This window comes from Canis lupus, chromosome 20, assembly GCF_003254725.2.
Source record: "Canis lupus dingo isolate Sandy chromosome 20, ASM325472v2, whole genome shotgun sequence".
In the NCBI taxonomy this organism is placed as follows: domain Eukaryota; kingdom Metazoa; phylum Chordata; class Mammalia; order Carnivora; family Canidae; genus Canis; species Canis lupus.
The window spans coordinates 44,390,867-44,418,863 of record NC_064262.1 but is presented as its reverse complement, the minus strand read 5'-3'; the positions used below and the strand labels follow the sequence as shown (position 1 = coordinate 44,418,863).

Genomic DNA, 27,997 nt, shown 5'->3' with positions numbered 1-27,997 from the left:
GAATTTGAATGGACACTTTTGTCAAAGAAAATATACAAATGGCCAATAAGCGTGTGAAAAGACACTCGACATCATTAGTTATCAGGAAAATGCAAATCGAAGCCACAGTGGGATGTCACTTCATCCCCATTAGGGTGGTCATCATGAAACCAAAGGGAAAACAAGTGTTTGGATATGGAGAAATTGAAACCCTTGTGTGCTGCTGGGGGAATGTGAAATGTAAAATGATGCAGCTGCTGTGGAAAACTGTCTGGTGGTTACTGGAAAAATTAAACAGAATCATTACATGATCCAGAAGCTCCGCTTCTGGGTGTATCCCCAAAAGAACTGACAACAGGGACTTTTTTTTTTTTTTTTTTTGACAACAGGGACTTAAAGAGATATTTGTACACTGGGTTCATGGCAGCATTATTTACAATAGACAACAGGTAAAGGCAACCCAAGTGTCCATTTATGGATGAATGGATAAACAAAATGTGGTGTGTATATACAGTAGAATATTAGCCTTCAAAAGGAATAAAGTTTTTTTTTTAAGATTTTGTTTATTATTTATGAGAGAGAGGGAGAGAGACAGAGACACAGGCAGAGGGAGAAGCAGGCTCCATGCAGGGAGCCTGATGTGTGACTTGATCCGGGGTCTCCAGGATCATGCCCTGGGCTGAAGGTGGCACTAAACCTCTGAGCCATCCGGGCTGCCCAAGGAATAAAGTTTTGATTTGGATGAATCGATATGGGTGAACCTTGAGGACATTACACTGAATTAATAAACCAGCCACTAAAGGACAAATACTGGATGATTCCACTTACATGAGGTCCCTGGAGCAGTCAGATTTATAGACAGAAAGTGAAATGGTGGGAGCTGGGGGAAGGGAAAGTGGAAGTTAGTGTTCAATGGACACAGAGTTTCAGTTTTGGAAGATGCAAAAGTTCTGGGGATGGGTGATGGTGATGATTTGTATAACCACGTGAATATACTTAATACCACTGAAATGTACCCTTAAATGTGGTTAAGATAGTGAATTTTATGTTATATGTATATACCTTTTTAAGATTTCATTTATTTATTTATTTGACAGAGAGAGCACAAGCAGGGGGAGCAGCAGGCAGAGAGAGAAGGAGAAGCAGGCTTTTGCTGAGCTTCCCAGGACCCTGGAATCGCTACCTGAGCCAAAGGCAGACACTTAACCGGCTGAGCCACCCAGGTGCCCCATTTTACGTACATTTTACTATCAAACAAAAATTTTAAAAAGCAATAATAAAATAAAATATAAAATTAAAATGTAAAAGGTAACAACAACAATAATAGCACGTGGTATACTGCTTGGTGTGGACCCCCAGGGCATCCTGTCACTGAGTTGGAGCACAGTTCTCTTCACTCAGGTAACAAACGTGAGGCTCAGTGGCATCCTGTGTCCTATGGTGAGTCAGGGCAGTCCAGGCCAGGATGCCTCCCATGGGGGAACCATGGCGTGGCCAAGCTGTCCCCTGGCCCCCCAGAGTCTCTAACTTCTCATTTGTAAGACCAGTGCCCAGAGAAGCTGCTTAGAGCCTCAGGAGCACAGCACCTTATGCAAGATCCTTCCATTATTTTTTAAGATTTTATTTATTTATTTGACACACAGAGAGATAGGGAGAGAGAACCAGCAGGCGGAGTGGCAGGCAGAAGGAGAGGGAGAAACAAGCTCCCCACTGAGCAAAGAGCCCAATGCGGGGCTCAATCCCAGGACCCAGGGTTCATGACATGAGCTGAAGGCAGACCCCAAACCCACTGTGCCCTAAGAGCCTTCCATTAAATCAGTGCAACCTGCTGCAAGAAGGTATGGTTTTCCTACTCTCCTCTATTTTACATAGTAACTAAATATCAAAAAGACAGAACACTTTAAGACACAACTGAATGTTCCTCCTTTACCCATGTGGGGCTTTTAAGCTTTTTCAAGTTCCTTAGGGGAGAGTTGACAAATCGCAAGAAATTGGAGAAGAATCACAACTCCTAGAAGAATCTGGAAACACCTAGAATCGAGTCCCAATAGCAAGAGGGAAGGATGTGGTTGGCAGCAGCAAGTGAAAGACTTGCACTTTCTCCTCCAAGCAGAAGTGTAAGAGAGCCAGAAGTTGGCTCTGTACTGCAATGTAGGGCCCAAGGAGCTTCTGCTGCAAACATTTGGGGTCGGCTCCTTGACCTTGTGCAGCCCAAAGAGCTATTTCTGGCACTGCGCCCATAGCTCATAGCTCAGAATGGTGGTTTAGCAACTCACATTTGTACATCCCAGGCTGACTCAGTCTACCCCCAGCATCTTTTTTTTTTTTTAAGATTTTATTTATTTATTCATGAGAGACACAGAGAGAATGGCAGAGACACAGGCAGAGGGAGAGGCAGGCTCCCTGTGGGGAGCCCAATGCGGTACTGGATCCCGGGGTCATGACCTGAGCCGAAGCCAGATGCTCAACCACTGAGCTACCCAGCTGTCCCTACACCCAGAACCTCTTGAATCTGCCCCACCCCTATCATCATAGTCGTTGGCCCAGCCAGGACTTGCCACTTCCTGCCTGGACAGGGTCCCTAGCCCTTGTTCCTCCCAAATCAGGGTGCTAACAAACCCATAATAGCCAGTGACAAGTCTTGAAATCTTTAGTGTATCTAACTGTACCTTTACCCTGCTCAGTACCTACTAGGGCTCCCTGTCGCCTGAGCTCCTTAGCTGGCCTCGGAGCTCTTGCCTCTGCTGAAATATTCAGCAGATATTGGGTGGGTTGCCCTGCCCACTCTCCTTCTGGCTCCCTCTGCCCAGATGTAGCCAGTCATACACCTCCGTGTTCTCTCCTTTGTGGTGGGGCACATCATGGAAGGCTTCTCAGTGGAGATGGCATTCTAGGAGTGGTTTGTAGGGGTGGGGAACAGGGAAGCAACATACAGATGGTTAAAATTTATGTCAGGCAATGGTGTCAAGTTGTTTGGCCAAACATCAGTCTAGGTATTACTGTGAAAACGTTTTCTAGATGTCGTTAACATATCTGATCAATTGACATTAAGGAAAGAAGGTTATCCTGGACACTTTTGGTGGGCCTTATCTAATCAGTTGAAGGACTGAAGAGCAAAAGTGGAGGTTTCCTAGGGGAAAAGGCATTCTCTTCAAGACTGCAACATAGAAATCCTCCCTGAGTTTCCAGCCTGTTGGAAATAGATCTCACATTTATTAGCTCCCACAATCACAGAAGCCAATTCCTTTAAAACAAATCTCTTCTTGTGTATAATATACACATACCGTGTTAATTCCATGTCTCTGGAGAACTCTTAATGACACAGACACCCAGATGCCTGACACTGGCGGGGGGAGGCAGGGCTTGCTTTTCAGAGACAGGATTCTTTTGACAAACTGAGACAGACCTCAGCCATTTACCTCAGCCTTTCCCAGCTGGATGCAGACCAGACTCTCAGCCTCGGACACTGCCCAAGACACCTGCAGGCCAAGGACACGTATTAGAGGCCTCGGGTTTCATAGTCTCAGGCAGAGGCTGCCACCATGGTGCTGACCCAGCCTGCCACCCTCGACCAAAATAAACCCTGGGGAAGGTGCTTAGATCAGCCATCGCCCAAGCCCTATGGTCTGATCTGGGTTGCAGATCCAGCTATAGCTGGCCCCATGGAAAGGGCCATCTGTGTCCCCAAAAGGCCTGAGAAGTAGACCAATTAATTTGGAAGAACAAAAATTTCATTGTGGCGAGAGATCCAGGCAAGAGAAAGTGATTACAGCAGCTGACAACTTTCTACGCAGGGGTCCTCGGGTTTCTCCAAGGCGATTGGTGTCATCTCGGGCCACGCACGGTCCTCTTCACAGAGGAGTCAGTGGGGGTGGGTTCCAGCCCACATTCCTGATTTCTAAGCCTGCAGGGTTGGATCTCTCCTCTACTCAACCCAGGTGACAATTGACTACAGTTTAACTATAGTTAATAGTTCAAAATAACTATTAAACATTTACTGAGGGCAGCCAAGTTGGCTCAGCGGTTTAGCGCCGTCTTTAGCCCAGGGCGTGATCCTAGAGACCCAAGAACGAGTCCCATGTTGGGCTCCCTGCATGGAACCTATTTCTCCCTCTCCCTCTGCCTGTGTCTCTGCCTCTCTCTCTCTCTCTCTCTCTCTCTCTGTCTCTCATGAATAAATAAAATCTTTTAAAAAAATTTACTGATCTCAGTCTATACCTGAGATGAGTGAAAATATACATCCACACAAACATCTGGACACACATGGCCATAGAGCACTATCCACAATAGCCAGAAGGTGAAAATTAACCCAAACCTCCATCAACAGATGAATAGATGGACGCAATGTGGCCCATTTATTCGGTGGACTAGTACTCAGTCATAAAAAGGAATGAAGCTCTGACACATGTGCTACAGTGTGGATGAACCTTGAAAACATCTGTGCTGAGTGAGAAGAGCCAGATACGAGAAGCCACATGTTGCAGGATCCTGTGTATGTGAAATGTCCAGAACAGGCAAATCCATGGAGACAGAAAGTAAATTAGTGGTTGCCAGGGGCTGGGGGAGGGGGTGGGGAGTGACCGCTCATGGGGACAGGGCTTGTCTGGGGATAATTTAGTTTTCTAAAATTGACTGTAGTGGTGGTTGATCATATATGTGAATAGCCTAAAAACCATTGAGTTGTATACTTTAGGGACGCCTGGGTGGCTCAGCAGTTGAGTGTCTGCCTTTGGCCCAGGGTGTGATCCCCAGATCTGGGATCGAGTCCCACATCGGGCTCCCTGCCTGCTTCTCCCTCTGCCATGTTTCTGCCTCTCTCTGTGTGTATCTCTCATGAATAAATAAATAAAATCTTTTAAAACAAGAATTGTATAGTTTAATGGATGAATTGAATGGTATGTGATATATCTCAGTGAAGCTGTTTTTAAAAATGTTCCCCCAAGTCTCCACATTTACTGAGTATCCACTGTATACCAGGCACTAAATTGGGTGCTAGAACAGGGCTCAGAGGCGGGGAGTCATAAACAGATGGTCAGAGTGCTGAGGGAGTTCCTCTCATAGCACAGAGAGGGGAAAGATGTAGCATTTCTGTGGACATGTGAAGGATGGAGGAGGGCATGTGTGTGTTGGGTTTCGCAGGATGAATAGGAGTTTGCCAAGTTGCTGTGTGGGCTGATCATGAACTCAGCTTTATCAAACCTAATAAACACAATAAAATAATATAATTGAAATAATGAGGGCAGCCCTGGTGGCTCAGCAGTTTAGCGCTGCCTTCAGCCCAGGGCGTGATCCTGGAGTCCCAGGATCGAGTCCCACGTGGGCTCCCTGCATGGAGCCTGCTTCTCCCTCTGCCTGTGTCTCTGTCTCTCTCTGTGTCTGTCATGAATAAATAAATAAAATCTTTTTAAAAAAATGAAAATGAGTGCATCCCCTTTGTCCACATGAAGTGAGGAAGTATGTATATTTGGACATTTCATTACTCACCCTGAACCACACCTCACTCATCCAGGCAATTCCCAATGAAGTTGCTCATGTCTACCGCAAAGACAGTGCTGTAAACAGCATCTCAATCTCTTCCTTCATTAGGAGTGTGACGAAATCAGAAAGGTTGGGCCACTCACACCCCTAGTTGCTGTCTATGAGGATAAACAGAAGGTCAAAGGCCAGGCCTGACCTAGAACCTTCCCCAAGATGCTGCTTTCTCTCAGCTAGGCTAGATTCTTTCTGGCCTCCTTTCTCCTGATGTGGCCAGTGCGTGGCTCTGGCAGGTGGCCACAGAGAGTGAGGAGGACGGACGTTCTGGTCTGAAAATAAATCGTGGCCCTGAATGGGTAAACAAGAAACTAGGGCGGAGGAGGGGGCCGGGAGGGGCTGAGAGGAAAGAGAGAATTGTGCTTTTCCCGGGAAGATGAATGCAGCCTTCAGAGGCTGGCCTCCCAGGGCTGGGCTGGCAGCCACGTGCTCTGCCTCTGCTCCCAAGCGCCTGGTACCCACTGTACCTTTCCTGCTGAGTCCTGACCCCTGGACCTGATACCTCACCCAGCGTGGATCCCATCATCACACAAAGAAGCCCTTTTCTTGCACTCTTAATATGGATTTTATTTTTTGCAACCTGAGTGTGGCCTTTGACTGTTCACAGAGTACAGGATGCTTCCTCCCCATGACCCATTTTACAGATGAGGAAACTGAGAAGGGAGAGAGCCAGTACTGGGATTTGGTGTGGGGGGATTCCCGGCACCCCCCCTGCTCAGGCCTGATGATGGTAATTTTGAGGCTGAAGACATGTGAAAGGCTGAATGTGCCAGGACAAAAGCAGCTGAGATGACTCTCTCAGGGTTGAAGTCCTGGGTTTGGATCCTGGCTCTACCCACTTGCAGGATGAATAGGGGCTTCTGTTCCCTCTGGGACTAACATCTTAGTACATATAGGCTTCTCCCTTCTCAGCTAGGTCACTCAGGACCTGCCTGCCAATCAATCTACTGTGGCCCTTTTGTCACTGTGATTGGTTCAATGACAGTCATATGCCCCAGACTGTGTCAATAAGATGCAATCCTAGTGCTTCCACTAAAGCTATCAGACAACAGAGCTTTTTAAATATTGCTTGAGTGGATAAGGGTCAATTCAGAGTTGCTGGCTGCCATCTCATCTGAGAATGAAGCTGACACAAAGACAGGAGAGTCAAGAGATGGAGAAAGACACTGCTCTGTGAGGTTGGTTAAGTCCCTTGATCTAGCTGAGCCTGAAGCCATCATTTTCAATTCCATTAACCAGTTAATTCCATTCGACTTTATGCCACCAAGAGTTCTCGCGGATATAGCCCTTATTAGTGGTGTGATAAAGATCGTTAAACAACCTCTCTGGGCTTCAGTTTCCTCATCTGTAAAACAGGTTGTGATTCTCTAAGATGAAAGGAGCATATGTGGTGAACACCCCGTGCTATGCCTGATGTTATAAAACATTCAGTATCATCAAGGACACTCCCAGCGCAGCAAGGTTCCTGTTTACTCAGATATTGGAAAGTTTTCTGAGGGACACAGTTGAGCCCACCCATCCTCACCCACTGCAATAATCCACCAAGAATGCTGAAGACCAGAAGGATGGAGTGAGTGGACGTCTCAGGTCTGGGCTCTGGGGCAGTGGTCACACAATGGCCTGGGATCAAGGCTGTTGTGACACAGCTTCATTGAGCTAGAGGCATCAATGAGCTGATGGAACTGCTTAGAAAATCCTTGCTGGTAAACGTACCAGGTCTTTTAGCTGAGCAGTTGTCCAACACGCAGAGTCTGTGGCTCCGTTTCTTTTGGCCCACTTTGGGGCAGGAGTGGCATGTATGTGGGACTGGAGGACATGACACCCTCCACCCTGGCCTCCAGCACCTGTGGTGGGTGAGTGATTTTTAAAGAAACCTCCCAGGCAGACAGGGGTGGGGGTGGGGATTGGTGAAGTAGGGGAGAATGAGTAAAGGGGTGCATCCAGCAGAGTCCTTTTGGCTCTGTGCTGCTAGGTGATCTGGAAGTGCTTCATGCTTGAGGGCAAGGCAGCTGGGGCATTCACACCCCCACACCAACCGGTCAGGGCTGCCCTGGGAATGTCAATTCTAGCCCAGAGCAACCCCCCACCGAATCACATAGAGCCTGAGAGAGGATTCGTGGGTGAGTGATTTTTAAAGAAAGCTCCCAGGCAATCAAGGGCAGGGAGTTGGTGCGATAGGGGAGGGGAAAATGAGTAAGGGGGTGCCTCCCGCAGAGTTCCTTTGGCTGTGGTTAAGTGGGGTAGGGATCCAGGGGTGTGGATGGGCAGAACAGTGTCTGCTTCCATTCTGGCCTTTCCAAGTTGCTCTTTTAAAAGTATAAACTGAAGAAGCCAGACACAAAAGGTCACATAGTGTGTGAGCCCATGGATACGAAAGGTCCAGAACAGGCAAATCCATAGAGACAGAAGGCAGATAAGCAGTTGCCAGGGGCTGGTGGGGTGGGGAGTGATGGCTCATGGACAGTTTCTTTTGGGGGTGATAAAAATGTTCCGGAGGAACTACATAGAGGTGATAATTGTACAATATTGTGAATGCACTAAATGACATGGGATTGAACATTTTAAAATGGTTAATTTTATGTTATGTGAATTTTTAAAAAAGTATAAATAGGGCCATACCCCGGCTGTGCTACAAAGCCTCCCATGGCTCCCTATTGCCTTGATACAAGGTATATACTTGTATCTCATCCCCAAAACTCCCCAACCTTGACTCACTCCTCTTCCCAAAGCAAGGCTCATTTGTACCTCAGGGTCTTTGCACATGTCATTCCTACTGCCTGGCATGCTTTTATTCATCCTTCAGATCTCCAATGAAATGTCACCTCCCAGACTGGGCCCCATCACTACCCTTTCTTTGTACCTTGGATATTTCCTTCAAATGACTGACTGTAGATGGTAATTTCATTGTGGGTTTTTTTTTATTTTTTTATTTTTAAAAAGATTTTATTTATTTGTTTGAGAGAGAGAGAGAGCCCAGGTGGGGAGTGGGGAGGGAGAGAGGGGGAGAGGGAGATGAAGAAGCAGACATCCTGCTGAGCAGCTGAGGAAAGGAGCCCTATGCGGGCTTGATCCCAGGACTCTGGGATCATGATCTGAGTCAAAGGCAGACACTTAACCAACAGAGCCACCGAGGTGCCCCTCCTTGTGGTTTTAGATGTTAAGTAGGAAGTTAGGTGTTCCTCAAATGTGTGGCGAATGAATGAATGAATGAATGAATGAATGAGTGAATCAACAGATAGATGGAGGAAGGCAACTGAGAGACTGCCAGGGAGAAGCCGGAGAGACTTTCATGGCAGCCTGCAGATAGGTCCTAAAAGGAAGCGACGTTTTATCACCCAGCGGACAGGGAAAGAGACGTCTCCATTCAAATCTGGTGCTTTTTTCCCCTCAGAATAGCACAGCTGTCTCCAAAACAAAGACCTACAATTGCTGCCAGCACGTGCTTCGTCATTTTTACTTCCTTTGAATATTCTTCAATGGATTTTCTTTCCAAACTGCACAACATGTATTCGTAGTGTGTGACAGGCACGCAGTGGGCGGGGGAGGGGGTGCAGGAAGAGCCCCTGCCCCACCCTCACTCACTTTCCCAGGTTAGAAGCCCTGTCTTCTGGGTGCTCAAACATAACTGAGAGTCCTTGTATATAGAGGATCTGTCCACATTGTACAAAATTTCTATGAAAATCATATCATACTTTGTAAAGGGATTTTCTCTCTCAGGGTCAGTTTGGTTAAATGCTCCATCACATTTCAGATCTGAAGTTCTCTTAATTTTTCCCTTCCTTCCCTCTATTTGCTTTGTCCCCAGGATTCCGCCAGGACAAGCAAGGCTCCTGGAAGATCTGTGGCTAGGCCTTACACCTTGGGTTTTTAAAGACACTGGTTCCAATGGGTTGGCCAAAAGGCTGGAGTAGGGTACAACCCCTGTGGAAAACAACTTGGCACTCCTCAAAAGGTTAAACATAGAGGTACCTCATGATCTAGCAATTTCACTCCTAGGTATAGACCCAAATAAAATAAAAACAAGCGTTCACACAAATCCTTGTATACCATGTTCACAATCACCAAAAGGTAGGAACTGCCCAAATGTCCATCAGTGGATGAATGGATAAACAAAATGTGGTCCATCTATGCAGTGGAATATTACTCAGCCATAGAAAGGAAGAAAGCTCTGACACCCACTACAACATGGATGAACCTTGAAAACATGCTCAGTGAAAGAAGCCAGGCACAAAACACTCACATAGTGTGTGATTCTATCTATATGAAATGTCCAGAACAGGCAAATCCATACATTTAGGAAGGAGAGTAGTGGTTGGCAGCGGCTGGATAGGTTAGGAAAAATAGAGAGTGACTGTTAATGGGCACAGGGTCTCCTTTTGGGGTGATGGGAATGTTCTGGAACTGGACAAAGCTGGTGTTGCACAACATGATGAACCTACTACCTGCCCCTGAATTGTTCCCTTTAAAGTGGTTAATTTTATGTGATGTTTGCATCAATTAGAAATCAAAAAGTTGGGGTAATCCCCATGGAAGCCAGCAAGGGGGGAGGTGTCATCCTTGCTAATACAGGTAAGTGCTGAGTGTTAGCGATTCTAACATTTTGCTGCGCTTGTGGTCAGTGGGAGGGTGCTTCTTCTCGTGCATTTATTGGCTGCCTGCATTGCTGTCCTCTGAAACCCTTATACAGAAACTCTTCTCGGCGGATGCGCCAAGATGGGAGGAATATCCTTATTGTACAAATGAAGAAACCGAGGCACCAAGGGGTGAAGTGAATTTTCCAAGGTCCCCCACTGTGGCCCTTCCAGCACATCACAGGGTTTAGGTAGAGGCTTGGGGAACTTTATCTGTAGCAGGAGTGAGCTGATGGTAAACCTCAATGACAAGTCCACAGTGACTCAGGACGGTCGTCCTGTGCAGCTGACATCTGTGAGCTTTACAGTGTCCTGCCATAGATTCTCAGAGCATCTGGCAGTAGATACTACTGTTTTCCCATCTTACAAATGAGGCAATAGGGGCTCAGAGAGGTAGATCACTCGCCGCAGGTCACACAGTACAGTGAGGACGTGTTAAGTCCGCTTTGCTCTGAGCTGCCCCCAGGCAAAAGCAAGTCATGGAGATGTGGATGTTGAAATCTCAAAGCAGAAACCTCACTACTCACAACCAGATTAGGAACTCCAAGAACCTACAGCGGCACTCCCACAAGTCCAACCTGAGAAATCTCTGGAGAAAACTGGAGCAAAGCAAAGCTCAGCTCATGAGGTCCCCCTCCTGGGGTCTGAAGGAAGTGGCAGGTGCCAGATTCATAGCAGAGTTGTGATTCCTGGGAAGGTCCAAGTTCCCAGGGCCATGAGCGTGGGCTTGGTGGGAAATAGAAATGACGTGTATGCATGTGCCTGTGTGTACATGTCTGCTCGCATCTGCATATGTGCACGTGTCTTTTTAAAATATATTTTATTCTTTTATTCATGAGAGACAGAGAGAGAGAGAGAGAAAGAGAGGGGCAGAGACACAGGCAGAGGGAGAAGCAGGCCCCATGCAGGGAGCCCAACATGGGACTCTATCCCAGGTCCCCAGGATCACACCCTGGGCGGAAGGCGGCGCTAAACCGCTGAGCCACCGCTCAGCACTGAGCACAGGCTGCCCATGTGCATGTGTCTTTGAGCTTGCACACGTATACGAGTCTTAGGGTATGTGCATGCATGTGTGGCTGTGCATGTGCGCACACATGTAGGTCTACGGGGAGCTTTATTTTTTTTTTAAGATTTTATTTACTTATTCATGAGAGACAGAAAGAGAGAGAGAGGCAGGGGCAGAGACAGAAGCAGTCTCCATGCAGGGAGCCCGATATGGGACTTGATCCCGGGACTCCAGGATCATGCATCACGCCCTGGGCTGAAAGCAGGCACTACACCACTGAACCACCCAGGGATCCCTCCATATGGGGAGCTTTAAAACCCCATAAGACCAAGTGGAAATCCTGGTGTTTGAGTGTGTGTCTGGAGTCAGGCTGTCCAGAGCCTCAGTTTCTCTACTGAGAAATGGACCAGTTTCTGCTGGATGTAAGGATTAGATTCCATGGAGACCAGCAACTATCAGATTTGTCACAGTATACAGTCTGTGTTATGGGCTCTGAAGTTGAAGCCTGTGATATCCTTGGATTCTCAAAGCAAATCCAAGGCTGTGTTTATTATCCACATTTTCATAGACATATAATTTTTTGTCATTCGAAAATGATACAAGCAAAGACTTCAAACCACACAGAAATATATGCAGTAAATAGTGAATATTCCACCCACGACTCAGCCCACTTCCCAAAGGAACGTCTGTTAATAGGTGGGTGTGTTTTCCAGAATTCGTGACCACGTATTTACATATTTGAGCTTGTATTTCTATTTCCATATAGTCCGCTACAGTATATTAAAATGGTGATGGAAATACTATAAAGTGGATTTTAAATTAATAGGGCATCCTTCACTCCTTCGGCTCATGCTAAAAGTATCTGATGTTATGGATGCAAGAAATGGAGTCCCAGAGGGCATGGAGATTGTTCAAAGTCACCCGTTCTTACACTCCCAGGCTGAGACATGACTAGAGTCTACCTGTCCATCCCAAGAAGGATCCCATCTGTAAGGATGGGGCTTTAGACATTGTACAAAGTTCATTTGTTCATTGTCCTTTTATTACACATTCATTTGATTCAGTCCTCTGTGGAGGAGGCCCCAGCCTGGGTGAGACAGAGCCGGGCAACCTTAGTTCAGGGGGGTCAGAGGCAGGTCTGCAGGCCTCAGGAGGCCAGAGGGGCATCCAGGCCTCTGTCTGCAGAGAGCAGGGTGGAAATGGGCCCTGGAGATTGAATGGAGGTCCCACAGGCATAGTAAGGCCTGGGGACAGGGTGAAGAGTCACCCCATTGCTGGCCAGCTAGGTGGCATAGGACCCTCCTCAATACTTGATGTTCATGAATAAGAACTGACACCTAACTCTGGGCCTAAACTGTAAGTCTCAGCCATTGGCTAGAGAGGTTGCTGCCTGCTGTAGCACGGTGCCAGCCCCACCCAAATGGGGAAACTGAGGCTGAAGCAGGTGCGGAGACTTTGAAGAACTGGTGCAGTCTGGGGCCAGGTTCTACCTCTTTCTGGGCCTCAGTTTCCCCATGTGTACAATAGGAGAGCAGATGGCAGAGTAGTAGCTGGGCAAGAATTTGGCTCCAGCTCCAGCACTGTCACCCTCCCTCCAACCTGCAAGTGACTAATCCCTCCAAACACATGGGTATTGTACAATTTACCCCTCTCTGGCTGACCCTAGGCCTCAACCCCTCCTCTGTTGAAGGGAGTTAGTTTGGGGGTGTGACCCCACCCTCTACCTGGCAGCAGAGCAGGGCCTAGATGCATAGTGACTGGGCTTGGGGATCTCATGCGCACAACGTTGGCTTCCCAGGAGGGGAATCAGGCCCAAAACCAAGACTGGCCTCTCTAAATCCTCTCTCGGTCAGCAGCCCTCGATTATTGCTTTTAACTCTGCAAGCCCAAGGCCTCATTTCCCTCGAAGGAAACCAAGGCTTGGAAAGTCCTATAGCTCATCAGCTGTGGGGAGGGTCAGCTGCAGCCTTCTCCCTACTGGCATAACCTCCTCCCTGCTGGAGCATCTCTGGCCTTCAAGACCTGCCCCCATAGGTGGGCATCAGGCCGTCAATGGATGGAGGGGGGACATCAGGCCTGGAGGGACAAACAAGGTCACCTGCAGCTAGGTTGCCGCTGGCTCCAGGGAGGTTGAGGTTGGGGGGCTTGTGGCAGGAGCAGTGGGCTCAGAGTAGCAGAATCTAGAAGCAGCAGAGAGGGGTGGCAGCTGGGTCCACATCTGGAACCGAGCATGGGGACAGGGTCTGGAGGAGTCAAGGCCCATGCTCTGTGGTTCAGTCCACCTTGAGGGTAGAGCCTCCCTCTTCCAGGGACCACAGCCCCCCACATCCTAGAGAGGCAGGCACAGCTGGGGAAAACTGGGGTGCTAACAGGGTCACTCCTGAAATTGCATGGCACAGGAATGCAGTGGAGGGAGGGAGTAAAGCGGAGAGATGCCAGGAAGACCCCTTGGTCCCGGAATCACCATTTCCAGGGCTTTATCCAGAGAGAATGTTCTGTGATATAATAGCCAAGGCTTGGGAAAAACTCAAATGCCTCTGGGTGGAGAACCTAAATCAATGACAGTCCATTACATATATATGTACATTTTCTGGGGAAATTTTTTAAGTGGAAAAAAAAAAAAAAAACAGGCAGACTAAACCCTGCAGTAGAATTAACATTTTAAAGAAAGTGGGCAGCCCCGGTGACGCAGCTAGAGCTGCCTGCAGCCCAGGGCGTGATCCTGGAGACCTGGGATCAAGTCCCACATCGGGCTCCCTGAATGGAGCCTGCTTCTCCCTCTGCCTGTCTCTGCCTCTCTCTCTCTCTCTCTGTGTCTCTCATGAATAAATAAAATCTTAAAAAAAATTTTTTTTAAAGAAAGGTTATCCTAAAATATGCCTGTAAACACAATCGTCTACATGTAAGGGATCTGAGACCTGGGTGCTGGGGAGGCATTTTCCACAGAACACATTTCTGTACCTTTTGATTTTGGCCAGGTGTTACTCATTCACAAACAGTACTAAAAGTTTTTACTTCCATGAAAAAACCGTGGAGATCTCCAGTCACATAAAGACACGAGTCTCCAGGTAGTATACCTGGTGTCTTGTTATTTTTAAAAGTTTATTTGGTTATTATTTACTTTTATGTGAGTGGGAAGGAGAGGTAACTTCTGTGCTTTACTCTGCACATATCTGGTTTGATCTTTTACAAAGAAAATGTGCAAGTGTTGCCTGAATGCGCCTGTTTGCATGTATCACACACCCAAGTTACATATGTGCATGTGCATGCATGCATAGTAAAAGCTTGCTTTAAAACCACAAGCTTTTTTTTTTTAACTTAAAGATTTTATTTATTTGATACAGAAGAGAGAGAGCATGCGCGCACACACAAGCAGAGGGAGCAGCAGGCAGAGGGAGAGGGAGAAGCAGGCTCCCTGCTGAGCAAGGAGGCAGCCAGTGGGGCTGGATCCCAGGACTCTGGATCATGGCCTGAGCCAAAGGTAGATGCTTAACTTGCTGAGCCACCCAGGCACCCCCCACAAGCTGCTTTCAATGTCCAGCAGTGCCTTCTGCTTCTCTCAGGGCCCAGGGCATCCAGAAGGCTTCCAGGAGGAGGTGCTGGGGAGAAGGAAAGTGGAGGGGCCCTCAAGGCCAAGAACAGTATATTTAGGTCCCAGTTAGCTCTAAATAACAAGAAAACAGAGGATATTATACCTTCCAAACTGGAAGAAAACCAACCCCCCTGGCAGCCCGGATGGCTCAGCGGTTTAGCACCACCTTCATTCCAGGGCATGATCCTGGGGACCCAGGATTAAGTCCCATGTTGGGCTCCCTGCATGGAGTCTGCTTTTCCCTCTGCTTATCTCTGCCTCAGGGAAGGAAGGAAGGAAGGAAGGAAGGAAGGAAAGAAGGAAGGAAGGAAGGAAGGGAGGGAGGGAGGGAGGGAGGGAGGGAGGGAGGGAGGGAAAAAGGAAAAGGAAAAGGAAAGGAAAAGGAAAGGGAAAGGGAAAGGGAAAGGGAAGGGAAAGGGAAAGGGAAAGGGAAGGGAAAGGGAAGGGAAAGGGAAGGGAAAGGGAAGGGAAGAAAAAAAAAGAGAAAAGAAAAGAAAGAAAACCTCCCCAGATTATAGAGCAGAAACAAAGCCTAAGGACAAAGCCTAGATGGGTGTCCCAGGCTGGAAACCCTCACTCCATGGGTCCTCATCTAAGTGACTTTCACCAGCCTGGGGAGGTGGTAAGAGGAGGTGTTGGCCATTTAGGGGCAGCTGCTGAAGAGTAATTCTGCTCACCCTCTACCTCTGGTTTCCCAAGAAGGGGTGGGAGGTGAGGTGGGGGTAGTTGTGGGTTCTGAACAACTTTCTCAGGGAGGGCACTGAAGCTCGAAGTTAGACACTGCCCTCTTGGGCTCTTGTAAAGATGAAGCAAAGAGAAGGAGGTACTTGACTGGCAATAGCTCCCATCATGGTCAAATGGGTCCCTGCCACTCTTGAGCATCCTCCAGGACACAGTAGGGAGAAGGGAGGCTTGGGTTCCCACATCCTAGGGGACCCTGTTTCATTTGCCTCTAACTGGCCAACAAACACCCCAAACCCATTCTGGGCCCCCTCTGCCCTGGGTACAACAGCAGCCTGGTTCCTCCCCATCACCTTGCCCTCATGTGGAAGCCCTTGTAGGTCTGGTATGTCCCTACTGCAGCCTTTGGCCTCATCCCTTACCCAAAGGGCCAGAAGCTGTCGGTGGAGGAATCAGAGTGGGCAGCACACATGACTAGCAGGGAGCTTTGAAGATGCCTATGGGCTGACCTCACTCAGGGGAGGCCCAGGTGGACCCTGGTTTAATGCTTGACAGCTGGAGGCCTGACTTTGGGAGTGTGTAAAGCCTGAGAGGAGTTAGAGGAGTCATCAGCAGAAGGTCAGGCATCCTTAACATTCTCAAAGCTGGGTTTTATACCCAGCAGTACCTCCTCACTCAGAGAAGAGGGCATGCCCACCCCACCCCCTATGGCTGGCATTGATCACCACCTGCTCTCTGGCATCTTCCAGGATTTCCCAGTAACTTAAAAGGCCTGAGGTGAGCAGTCAGAAAGGCCGTGGCAGGCAGAAGGGGATGCCTGGGAGGCAGTACTATGTCCAACTTGGTTCCATGTAGGTATTACAACATCTGTCATGTGTTCCCCGACCTGCCAAATTTAAAAAGCACATCAACAGAGACGATGGAATATTGGGTTTCCTCTACATTTATTGCAACTGCTAAATGATTAACAACATTCACAACTTCTTAGATTAAAAAAAAAAAAAAAAAAAAACAAAAACTTCCATTTTGTAACATCACAAATGTCTTCTAGGTTTTACCAAGGACCAAAAATGCTAAAATTCTCTATATGATTTCCAGTGATGGAAACAAGCCAGAGACAGTAAGCACCCAAAGTGGCGAGTTAGCACTTTCCGGATGCCTGTCGTCCTCATGGAAGAGACCCTGGAACTAGAATGACAGAAAAGATACTGTGACTTCGACAAGGCTATGCAACCACACATCGCGCTTGTACGCACATTCCCTGCGAGCAGCCTTTGCCAGAGAGAGCAAGGGAGAGCGCGGAGGGCCTGTGCGCACTGGTCCCTAGCCAACAGCTGGCACAATGACACAACACCAGGCCTCCCCCGCCAGTTCCCATGACGTCAAACCCACAGGAAAAGCATCACCTGAGTGCTCAGAGGACTTTCCAGGATCAAGAAGTAGGTGTTCCCTTTGACGTTTGCCAAAGGCTCACAGGGTCAGCTCAAAGCGGGATGTCCCCAGGAGGAAGAGTGGCAGGAGGCTGTGGGGACAGGGCTTATACCCTGGGAATTCCTAAAGCACTTTACTTATAAATAAAAGCGGAGAGAGCCAAGAACGAATATACTAGCACAAAGTGAATATGATGGTCAGAGCTATCTATGCCACAGAGAAAGAGCTAGAACCTATTCAGGGAATACATACATGCCTTACTCAGGGCCAATGGGCACTCTGTGAAAGGCCAGAGAAGACCAAGGCCCTGTTCTCAGATTTCCATCCAGGTGCCCAACCCACAGTCAAAAAGGAAGGCTACTGGAAGGATTAGGAAAGAAAGGAGATGATCCCCCATAGCTATGGTTCCCCTAAACCACACCACCCCTGCAGTCTGCTTAAACTTTGCGGAGGCACCTCCATCATCTCCCTGGGCATAAAGATCTGCTAGTTGCCCATGCAACAGAAGCAGCTAGAAGTAAGCAGAGCCTGGAGGCTCCACCTGACATGAAGAGAGACAGCACAGGCCTGTGATGGTGGATGTGGGCCCCACAAGACAGAGCCAGAGGAGGCTGAGACTACAGTCGGGGCCTGTGGCTTTAAGAAAGCAAAGACTGGCCAACATGGTAACTCACTGCTGTGCCCCCCAAAGCTTGCAGTGTCAGCAGGATCCCAAGTTTCCCAGATCTGAGCACGTATTTAAAACTTCAACACTGCTGCTTTATGAGGAAGGCTTGAGATCCCCACAGCCTGAGAACGTCGCACGTAGCTGCAAGGAGAGAGCGCCAGGAGAAGATGGAAGGGCGGCAATCACACGCTAGAAATAGCAAGCAGCTGCGAGCCCACCCCAAGAGGACGCTTTCTGTTCTGTACAAAGGCCCTGATAACACAATTCTTTACACTCTGCCGCGCATGCCAGAAATGAAGCTTCTTGAAGAGTTTATACCTTCATTCCCTGGTAGAAGAGACTCCATGTGTGCTTTTTAAAAAAAGCAAACGGGAATTTGTGGATTCTAGAGAGATGTGTGAATTGAGGGAAGTTTGATCAACATAATGATTACTCCCCACCAAATACAGCACTATTATACATACTGTCGCTAAACTTCATTACATCTCTTGGGATGCATTTAAGAGTCAAGACTCCATAAATATCACATTCATGGAATCAAGAATCTCCACTTGTCCAAAGAGCTCCCAAGCTAATCAAGAATCTCCACTTATCCAAAGAGCTCCTAAGCTCCAACTCGCAAGCTGTGGTAACAGAGCGGACTTCACTAATATGGAATTACATCCCCCATTTACAGTCTTGAAACGATGAAAAGCCAGTCTGTCATCATTTTGGTATCAAGTTTGCTAACAAAGCACCTGTGGAGAGCAAGGTTCCCTGGGACTGGAAACCTGACAAGAGTCGGTTCCTGAGCACTAACAGGGCGCCCACCTTCTGAGGGGGAACCAGGAAAGATTTGCAGAGGACTGGCTGCCACAAGCATTTGAAGAGTGGGGGGAAAGGCAAAGCAGATTGGAAATGGTGCATTCTTTATTCCTTTAGAAAGAAGAAAAGCCAGCGGAAACTCCGCACCAGAACTGCAGAGACGCTTGTTTCTTGTGTACACACCAAACCTACTTGGGCACTGGCTCCAGGGTAGATCCGGGGCAGAGGTGGCGCTTTAAGAGTAATTGCTGCTTCAAGCCTTATTTTTCTCACCAATGGTTTCATCTATTCAGGGAGAGAACGATTTTGTTCAAAACTGAGTTGGAAATTACGGGTGGGGAAGGCAACCAAAAAGAAAGGAGAAAGAAGGGGATGTTTACATGGGCCCAAGGCCCTTGAGAAGGAAAAGGATTTGAAGATGCCTAGAAAGGGATGTGGCAAAGCAGCTGGCCTGTGTGGCGCTGGCGTCCAGATCACCCTCACACTTGCAGGACAGCAGGGCCACTCCTGGGGTGGTTTCTCTCCCCAGGACAGCCACATGAAGTTGAGCCCAGGAGCCCTGTACCAAGGCCCGCTGTCGGGCTGACACAGCTATGCAGCCACTTTCAAGCACAGGACTTGTTCCTTCAACCAAACCTGGAAGGTGAAAGGTGGGACACATCCACATTCAAACACTCCCTGTTGCCCTCATAGAATTTTTTCATTTGTGTGTGTGTGTGTGTGTGTGTGTGTGTGTATGTGTGCACGTGTGCATGTGGTTTTGTGTTTGGTTTTTGGGGAATGAAACTGACTTCTAGAGAAATCATCTCTACGTACCAGCACATCAGCTTAGGCAGAATGCCCCATGCACTAGCTCACACACATACCTATTTGTTGGCCCGTTTGTGTCTGTACATCTGCATCATCCTCTGACGGAACACGTCAAACGTGTCTTCCTTGTGCTCCTGCCCGTCAGCACCTAACCCCTCCCCTTCCGATGCAGTTCCCCTAGGAGCAAAATGGAGAGTTAGCCATCATCCTGGCCACCAGGAGACTGGAAATGGCACAAGCAGTCAGAGTGGGATGGAGGCAAGTGAGACACACAACAGTGACAAAGGAAAGGGAAAGTGAAGACACGATTCACAACGTGGAACAAGGGATACTCACCTTAGCAGGTGTGCGGACTTTCTGAGGAGAGCGCTCAGAAGCCCAACTACTGCTGAAAGCCTCCCCCAGCAGGTGATAAGCTCAGTTTTAAATGAAATGCCTGCTGGATGCTAATGGGGCCTAATAAACTCTGGGCCATGTTCTCCCACCCTGGCTACCTGGCTTAGGGTTCCCAGAAGAGGGAAAGTGGTTTTTATTATAACTTAGAATTACCACTCAGCTTTCGTGACAAGAATGAATGTGGCTAAAATGCCAGGGGCCAAAAAGCCACTTAAATAGTCTGTGAATAGTATACGAACACCTGCATATGTAAATGATCTGCTTCTCATCTCATCTGAAGATTCCTTTTGTTAGGAAAAAAATTCCTGCCAGCTTTAAGGCATGTTTAGCATGAGGGGAGCCAAGAAATCAGACTGCAGATGAAAGGAATCAGGACCAGAATCCCAAAGAAAGTCTCTTTTCCCCAAGCACACTGCCCATCCCCACCCCTGGCTCCCAAGCGCCTGCTGCATACACGCTGACGGGCTCCCTGATGCCCTTTCCACAGGAGCCCAGGCCGTGGCCCTCCTTCCAGCCCATCTTCTGCAGCATCTGGAACCCCAGGTTCTTGTCAGTCAGCTTCTGCTGGGCGAAATCAAAATCCTTGGGTTTCTGAGGAGAGAGAAGAGTATGGCAAGTGTGCTGTAGCAAAGCACCTGCAGCAAGGGTCTGCTGTGCTACACCTGACTCGGTCCAGCACCAGCCCCTCACTGTCTCCAATTCCACAGACACTTGGGATCAAGCCATGGGCTGCTTCCCAGTTCCCAGCAACATTCGGGTGGGCTGGGGCTTCTGTAAGTGGGGAGTAAAGAGATGCACCCACAGAACCAAGTCAGATCAGCCTCTCAGGCCCCAGTGTGACCACTCCCACTGTGGTGCGAAGACCCTGAAGAAACCCCCATGAGGGGCTAGGGGGTCCGGGAAACAGGGGGTTAGCCAGAAGAGCCCTAAGTGTGGTGACCTGTGATGACCAGAGGACACACCCCAGGCTGGGGGTAACCAGGTTATGGGCTTGAGGAAGGAAGGCCCCCAGCATGCAGGAGTCAGAGTGGAGACAGGGCTGAGGTAGGAGAGGGCCAAACAGACCACGAATCTGCTGTAGAGAGAGACTGTGTGGAAAATGAGCTCACAGGGTCCCCCCTATTCTCTGCCTCCATTTTTTTAAATTTTATTTTTTTAAGATTGATTTATTTATCACAGAGAGAGAGAGAGATTGGCAGCCACAGGAGGAGGGAGAAGCAGGTTCCATGCCAGGAGCCTGACGTGGGACTCGATCCCAGGACTCCAGGACCGCGCCCTGGGCCAAAGGCAGGCGCCAAACCGCTGAGCCACCCAGGGATTCTCTCTGCCTCCATTTTGAACACTTGTGAGCTTCCAGAACTCTGAGCAGTGACCCCATCATCCTGGAAGCCTCTCTGGCTGCCCTCAGATGTTGCTTAGCAAACCTGAATAACTGTCCAGCTGCCCCTTCCCAGGTCTGGGAGCTCCCCAAGGGCAGAGACTGGGTTTTACTGGGACTCCAGGGTCCATGTCTAGCACAAAGACCTCACTGAGAGCTGGTAAAGCGGGGAAGAATGGGGCTTGGGAGAGAGCCTACAGGGAGAGGGGCAAGAAACTCTGGGTAAGACCTGGGCTCCACAGCTGACTGTGGGAAGACAGGTTAAAAGGTTTGGGGGGTCCTCTGGAGGAAGAGACTGCCCAGTGTGAGCAGAAAATATTTCCATTTACTCATGAATATTCATAAGCACCCACTGTCCCTACCACCTGAGCCTTTTTTTTTTTTTTAAGATTTTATTTGGGGATCCCAGGGTGGCTCAGCGTTTGGCGCCTGCTTTTGGCCCAGGGCATGATCCTGGAGTCCTGGGATCAAGTTCCACATTGGGCTCCCTGCATGGAACCTGCTTCTCCCTCTGCCTGTGTCTCTGCCTCTCTTGGTCTCTCATGAATAAATAAATAAAATCTTTAAAAAAGAGAGAGAGAAAGAGAGAGGCAGATACAGGCAGAGGGAGAAGCAGGCTCCATGCAGGGAGCCAAATGCAGGACTCAATCCCGGAACTCTGGGATCAAACCCCAAGTCAAAGGCAGATGATCAACCGCTGACCCACCCAGGCGTCCCATGAGCCTATTTTTAAAAGACATTTACTAAACACCAAGGACAGCCTGTGTAGGTTGAGAAGGCCACATGGACTTCTGGGGAAAGAGCTCCTCCATCCTGATCAAGGCAGCCAGTGCTGGGGGGGTGAGGGGGGCGGTGGGTAACAGTGAGGGTCTGAGGAGGGAACAAGTGTGGGAGGGGAAGAGGGTGGAGAAGGCAAGGGTAAAGCTAGCCACAGGTTCCCGAAGGGCAGATCTGTACCCCTTTGGGAAAGCTGCTCAGCTAGAGAAAAGCCATGTGCCACAGGCCAGGCTTCCTCTCAGCTTGCAGACATACCAAAGAGAGACTGGAGTTTACAGGAAGCCACTGCACAGCAGGTTAACATGCATTTAGCTTCACTCATAAGGTATCTCCAAACCACAGGGTAGATGTGACTGCCCCACTCACAGATGTACAAATGGAGACTTGGGAATTATATGCCAAGATTAGGTGGACAGCCTGAGCCTAGTTGCACCCTCGCCCAGACCACCAGATGGGCACGGCAGCTGGGTGCCAGCTGAGAACTGAGAACATCAAACTGAGAATTCAAACTGAGAACATCAGTCAGGACCACAAGCTTTGGGCCCAGGAAAGTCCTTCCTCCCTGCTTTAACTGAGGTTATACCAACACCTCACCTGGCCACTGAGACTGACCATGCACATGAACAGGTGTCTACCACACAAACTTTCCTCACCACCCTACATCAGCAAAGACCTCACCTGGTTCCCAGCTCACCTCCCTAAGGACCTGGGATGTCCCCACTTATGTCCTAGGTGACCTCGTTCAGCCTCACCTGCCCCGTGTCCACTTAGCTATCTGGAATGAACCCCATCTCCCTGATGACCTGACCCCCACAGGGGCTCTCCATTTCATTCAGTGGCAGCTCCATCCTCCTCACTGCCTGGAGGAGGTACTATATGACCCAGGGCATCAACACATCTACTTATTCATCTCCCTTCCCCCATCCAGGTGCCACCAAGGGCAACCTATTGACACAAGACCACCCTGGAGTCTCCCTCAGTCCTCTCTGAATAAATGGCATCCTCAACCCCACATTAATCTCAATTTCCCTTCAACCTGCTTCTCTGGATCCATAGCACATAGGCCACAAGAGTCTCACACATTCCTGTCTCCTATGCTTTGAGAAACAGAAAACAGTTTTAAGAAATCCCTGAGAAAAAAGGCTGTTTGTTATGCTTTGTACGTTATGCTAGTCTAAAGTAGGAGTATACCTCAGTTACAAGCCACAGTGCCCTTTAAAATTCCAACAAATTCCAACTGACTACATCATGCCTAAGAACTCAGTCATGCTCACCTTCTTTTTGGACACGGGACGACCCCGAGGTCTGTCGTAGGCAATTCGAACTGGTTCATGAACTGAAAGACATAAGAAACATATTCATACATACACATACTTTCTCCAAATTACTCGGAAAATGAGGGTGGCACTTTAGGCTAACAGCCCTCTGCCTACAGAAGGTAGCTACCCACACCCCAGTTCACCAGGGTTCTTCTCAAAAATCACAGGCCACATGAGCAAAGGTGGAACACAAGGGCCCAACTGGAGCTGCTCAATGTGGAAGAGTCCACTTCAACATAGAGGACTGCCCACATGTATGACAAAGGTTCAATGCACAGATCATTGTCCATGACTGCAAGAACCATTTTGTTTCAATAAATAAAATATTTGCAATCTCGTGTCTTCCTAGTGTCTCTGCAACTGTTCCACTGATAAAAAGTTAAAGTCAAGGCTTTTCTAGCACAAAACAACCATGCTTCTCATACGAGCACTGAATCACTTTATTTGAGAGAGAAAAAGAGCGAACGAGTGAGCATGTGCGTACACAAGTAGGGGGAGAGGAAGAGGGGCAGGGGGAGAAACAGACCCCCTAGCTAAGCAGGGAGCCTGGGATCATGACCTGAACAGAAGGCAGATGCTTAACCGATTGTGCCACCCAGACACCCCTGAATCACACCATATTATTATTATTTTTTAAAAATTTTATTTATTTATTCATGAGAGAGAGACAGAAAGAGAGGGAGAGAGAGGTAGAGGGAGAAGCAGGCTCCATGCAAGGAGCCTGACGTGGGACTCAATCCTGGGTCCCCAGGATCAGGCCCTGGGCTAACGGCGGCGCTAAACCACTGAGCCACCCAGGCTGCCCTGTATCACTATTTTTGATGAAGGAGATCAGTAGGGCTGGTTTCTTCTCATGAACCACCCAAGAACTAAGAGTTTCCAAAATAGAGTTCTACTTTTTCCCCCATGAAGGACATGAGGCATTCAGACAGGCTGCCGTCAACAGCAGTTAAATTCTGAAGGATGTCAGAGTTGGGTAGAATAGCTGACAATCTGTGGTAATACCAAGGTTTCCAAACACAAACCACAGGCCTGTTCTGTTAGCAGGAGAAACTGGACAGATGCTCTTGGGGGTGAGTATAACAGTATCAACAATGTAGAACACACAGGTTACACAAGGTGGGGGACCATTCACCACAAACACCTCATGTGAGATATGGCAGCATTAGCCCCACGCACGAAGCACAGTCCAGGCCTCCACTTTGTGGAGACACCTGGAGGGGTCAGGGCACGAGGAATAACCCAGGCTGTGCCTGGTCCATCAAAAGGCTGCAGGTGATGCCATTCTGCCTACTGACAGTCTAGAAAAGGCAGAATCATGAGGCCTGAAAATGGGGAGGTGACTGCAGAGACACAGACATTTCTGGAGACAGGCTCCAAGCTCCGCTGTACTAGAATAATTCATGCCTGTACATACTTGTCAAAACTCCTCAAATTGTCCCCCTGAAAAACTCTTTAACTCTCCCCACATAAGAACAGGAGATGACCCCCCATGGCCCAGGCAGCAGAGCACAGAGCACATGGCTCCCACTAACCACTGCCCAAGACCAGCCCCACCTGCATCCTCCTTCCTCATTATCTCTAAGCAGGAATCCCTGCCCTGGGCCTTCCAGGGTTTCAGAAGGCTGGGTATTCTCCAAGGTTATGGGCAGAAAACAAATGAGATGACTGAGGCTGGTGCCCTTCATTGGAAGGTTCCCCACCCTGGACTGTGAGGAATAATGGAGACATCAAGCAGCATCTAGTGCTAACACACCACTGCTGCTCTAACACAGCAGTGTGTCCTTAGAGTGCCAACCTTACAACAGTTGTAGTGTAAGCTTCACAGGAACATTCCGGAATGCTGTGTAAAACCACTAGAATTATTTTAGGTTAAAAACACAACATGTGGGGATCCCTGGGCGGCTCGGCGGTTTGGTGCCTGCTTTTGGTCCAGGGCATGACCCTGGGGTTCCTGGATTGAGTCCCACATCAGGCTCCCTGCATGGAGCCTGCTTCTCCCTCTGCCTGTGTCTCTGCTCCCCCCCCAACCCCGCCTGTGTCTCTCATGAATAAACAAATAAAATCTTAAAAACAAAACAAAACAAAACAAAAAACTCCAAAAAACAACCCCCACAACATGTCCTGTTGGCCCTGGGGGGATATGGGGAGGTAACATCCAGGTTGGCAGGTATATCAGGGCAGGGAAGGGAGATAGGGACCGGCTAGCCATCTTGCGGCTAAACCTGGGCTAATAGCCAGTAAATTCTTTCACACAGGCAATATTACTTGGTCTTCACAACTTTTCCTGGTCCACACTTGAGCACCACGGTTCCTCCTTCTCTACTATTAAATGGAAGCCCAAACTATGGAAGCCATGATGATGGCCTGGCACTCACCTTTGGGTTCCTGGATGAGACACAGCCTCTTTGGAGCCGGAATCATGCCAACCTTCAAGGACTTGCTACTGACCCTCTTCCGAGGGAAGCAGGCCCCTGAGGTGGCCTGTGATAGGGCAGGTGCACCTGCTGGGCCATCTTCGGCTGCCTCGCTCGGGAGGCCATCAGGGGGGGGACTGCCCTCATAGCCCTCGGACTTGGCAGCCCCTCCTGGTTGCCTGGAGGCCCCTCTAGGAGTGGAGGCCTCTTCGGTCCCCTCCTCATCCTCATCCTCATCTTCCTCGTCTTCATCATCCTCCTCAGGCATCACCTCTGGGCTTTCCAACTCAGCCTCATGCTGAGGGGGCTCATCTTCAAACTCTCCTTCCCCTTCCATGGGATCAAGGGGGCTCTCTTGAGAATCAGCACTCTCACTGGTGTGGAGGTTCAGTGGAGATGATGAGAAACAAATTGACGGGCATAGTTCAAATACTTTCTTTCGATAGAATTTGAAGGCTGAACTATTTTGGTCATGGAGAAACCTGGGATAAGGATCCAAGACACTGGTTAATCAGAGTCCTGAACATTCATATTTACTAAATTGTCCAAAATAGATCCAACAAAGCTGGGAGTGAGACCAACGAACAAATAACCTGACCCTCTTTTTATAAGCTATGGTTGATGGTGCAGTTTCACAATGACAGAAGTCTGCAGACTAATAATTTAACAAAGGAGCCAGAATATGAGGCCTAATTGCTTTTCAGGGGAGGGAGGTGGAGAAACAAGGTATGCAGGAATGACCAAGGAATGTGCTGGAAAAAGCTCCAACCTGGCCCTTACCTTATTCCTCTCTAGTCTGTCACCAGCTACTCTGGGACTCCGAGAGCTCACTGTGACTGCCTGGTTCCTCTCACACTGCCAGGTATGAGACAGAGGAAGGTGCGTCACTTCTGCACCTCGTTCTACAGTGAAGCTGAGTGACATGATGGCGATAACACCTCTCTGAACCTTAGAGCCCCATGGCCCCATACTAGCCCCAGGGATGTATGGGGCCATGAAAACATGCCCCCATACTGAAAACATGCCTGAAGACACAAAATACACTTGGACCCAAGGAAAGAAGCCCTTGTGTTTGACTAGAATAACTCAACCTCATAACTATGTCAATTCTTTCCTAATTAATATTTAATGTATAAACCTACCTCGATCAATGCATCATTTTTTCCCCCTGGATTTGAACATGTTTCTAGATTTCACAGAGAAAAATAAGTATGTAAAGGTATCTGGGAAAACTCTGAACAAAATCAATGAAGTGTTTTGGCCCTAGAAGACATTATAAGGTGGATGATGCCTCTACTGTCACAATAGTGTGGTAACAGTCCTTGGACACATGGACTGAAATACCAAGAGAAAAGCCAGAAACATGGTTATCTGATGAAGGCGGTCTCTCAAACCAGTACAAAAAAGATGATCTTTTCAACAAATGGCATCAGGACAATTGGGGAGCTTTTCAGAAAAATACTCAGACTGGATCCACACAGCACACTCTGCTCTGGAATAAGCCCACAGATATGATCTAAATACAAAAAGCAAGTGATATGAGTTCTAGACAAAAATATACAAATATCTTTATAACCTGCGTGTGGGGAGATGCTTTTTATAACTCAGAATCCAGGTGGAATAAAAGAGAAATTGAGAAATTTGACTACATGAAACACTTCTGCATTGCAGGACAAATCATAAGCAAAAGATAAACATTAAACTAGGAAGGAAATATATGTAACTACATAGAGCTCTTAAAAATTCAGAGCACCAAGGCATCCCAAAATGAAAATCTTTATTAAGAACTTGTGCCCTCCAAGGGACAGCTAGAATGAGAAAACAAGTCATAGACCAGGAGAAAATATCTGCAAATCATACATCTGAGAAAGGACTCCATAAAGAATGTATAAAAGACCTGCAAAACTGATTAATATTTACATAAACAATCCAATCAAAAGATGGACCAAAGATCCAAATGGGGGCACCTGAGTGGCTCAGTGGTTGAGCATCTGCTTTTGGGTCAGGTCGTGATCCCAGGGTCATGGGATTGAGTCCTGCATCAGGCTCCCCACAAGGAGTCTGCTTCTCCCTCTGCCTATGTCTCTGCCTCTGTGTCTCTCATGAATGAATAAATAAATAAATAACATTTAAAACAAAACAAAACAAAAACAAAAACACCCCCAAAGATCCAAATGGACACTTAAAACATGGAAAGCATACAAGTATACTTGAGGACACTGAGCACCACTAGTCCTTGGAGAAATGAGGATCATAGTGCAACACTGTCTCTCCACACTAGGATTCTAACATGAAAAAGTTGATACTAGCAAGTGCTGGCGACGTCAGGGAGAAACCAGAACTCTTGTCCAGGCTGCTGAAAATGTAAAATGGTGCCACCACTTGGAAAGGCAGCTTGGCAGTTTCCTCAAAAGTTAATTGTGGACCCACCATGGAGCCAGCTTTTCCTTTCCTTGGTATTTAACTGGAGAGAAATAAAGACCTTATACACAACTGCTCACAGAAGCTTTATCTGTAATCATCGCAGACTGGAAACCTCTCAATGCCATCAACAGGTGAATGGGTAAAAACAACTGG

At 48.2% G+C, this 27,997-nt stretch overlaps 1 protein-coding gene across 12 annotated transcripts in view; it reads right to left on the bottom strand.

Annotated features, from left to right (window-relative positions):
• Positions 1 to 27,997, bottom strand: part of SUGP2 (SURP and G-patch domain containing 2) — a 62,685-nt gene that overhangs the window by 11,490 nt on the left and 23,198 nt on the right. For 8 of the 12 annotated variants that reach the window (XM_025458143.3, XM_025458147.3, XM_025458144.3 and 5 more), the window contains 5 exons: positions 25,382 to 25,902; positions 22,959 to 23,020; positions 19,984 to 20,120; positions 19,190 to 19,310; positions 16,349 to 16,609 (listed from right to left, as the gene is read on the bottom strand). In XM_025458143.3, the coding sequence (XP_025313928.1) occupies positions 19,190 to 19,310; positions 19,984 to 20,120; positions 22,959 to 23,020; positions 25,382 to 25,902 (841 nt within the window). In that variant the 3' untranslated portion in view covers positions 16,349 to 16,609. Of the gene's footprint in view, positions 1 to 16,154; positions 16,308 to 16,348; positions 16,610 to 18,515; positions 18,609 to 19,189; positions 19,311 to 19,983; positions 20,121 to 22,958; positions 23,021 to 25,381; positions 25,903 to 27,997 lie in introns of those variants that run through there. The other 4 variants (XR_007404274.1, XM_035702526.2, XR_003140962.3 and 1 more) reach the window with 3 other exon arrangements.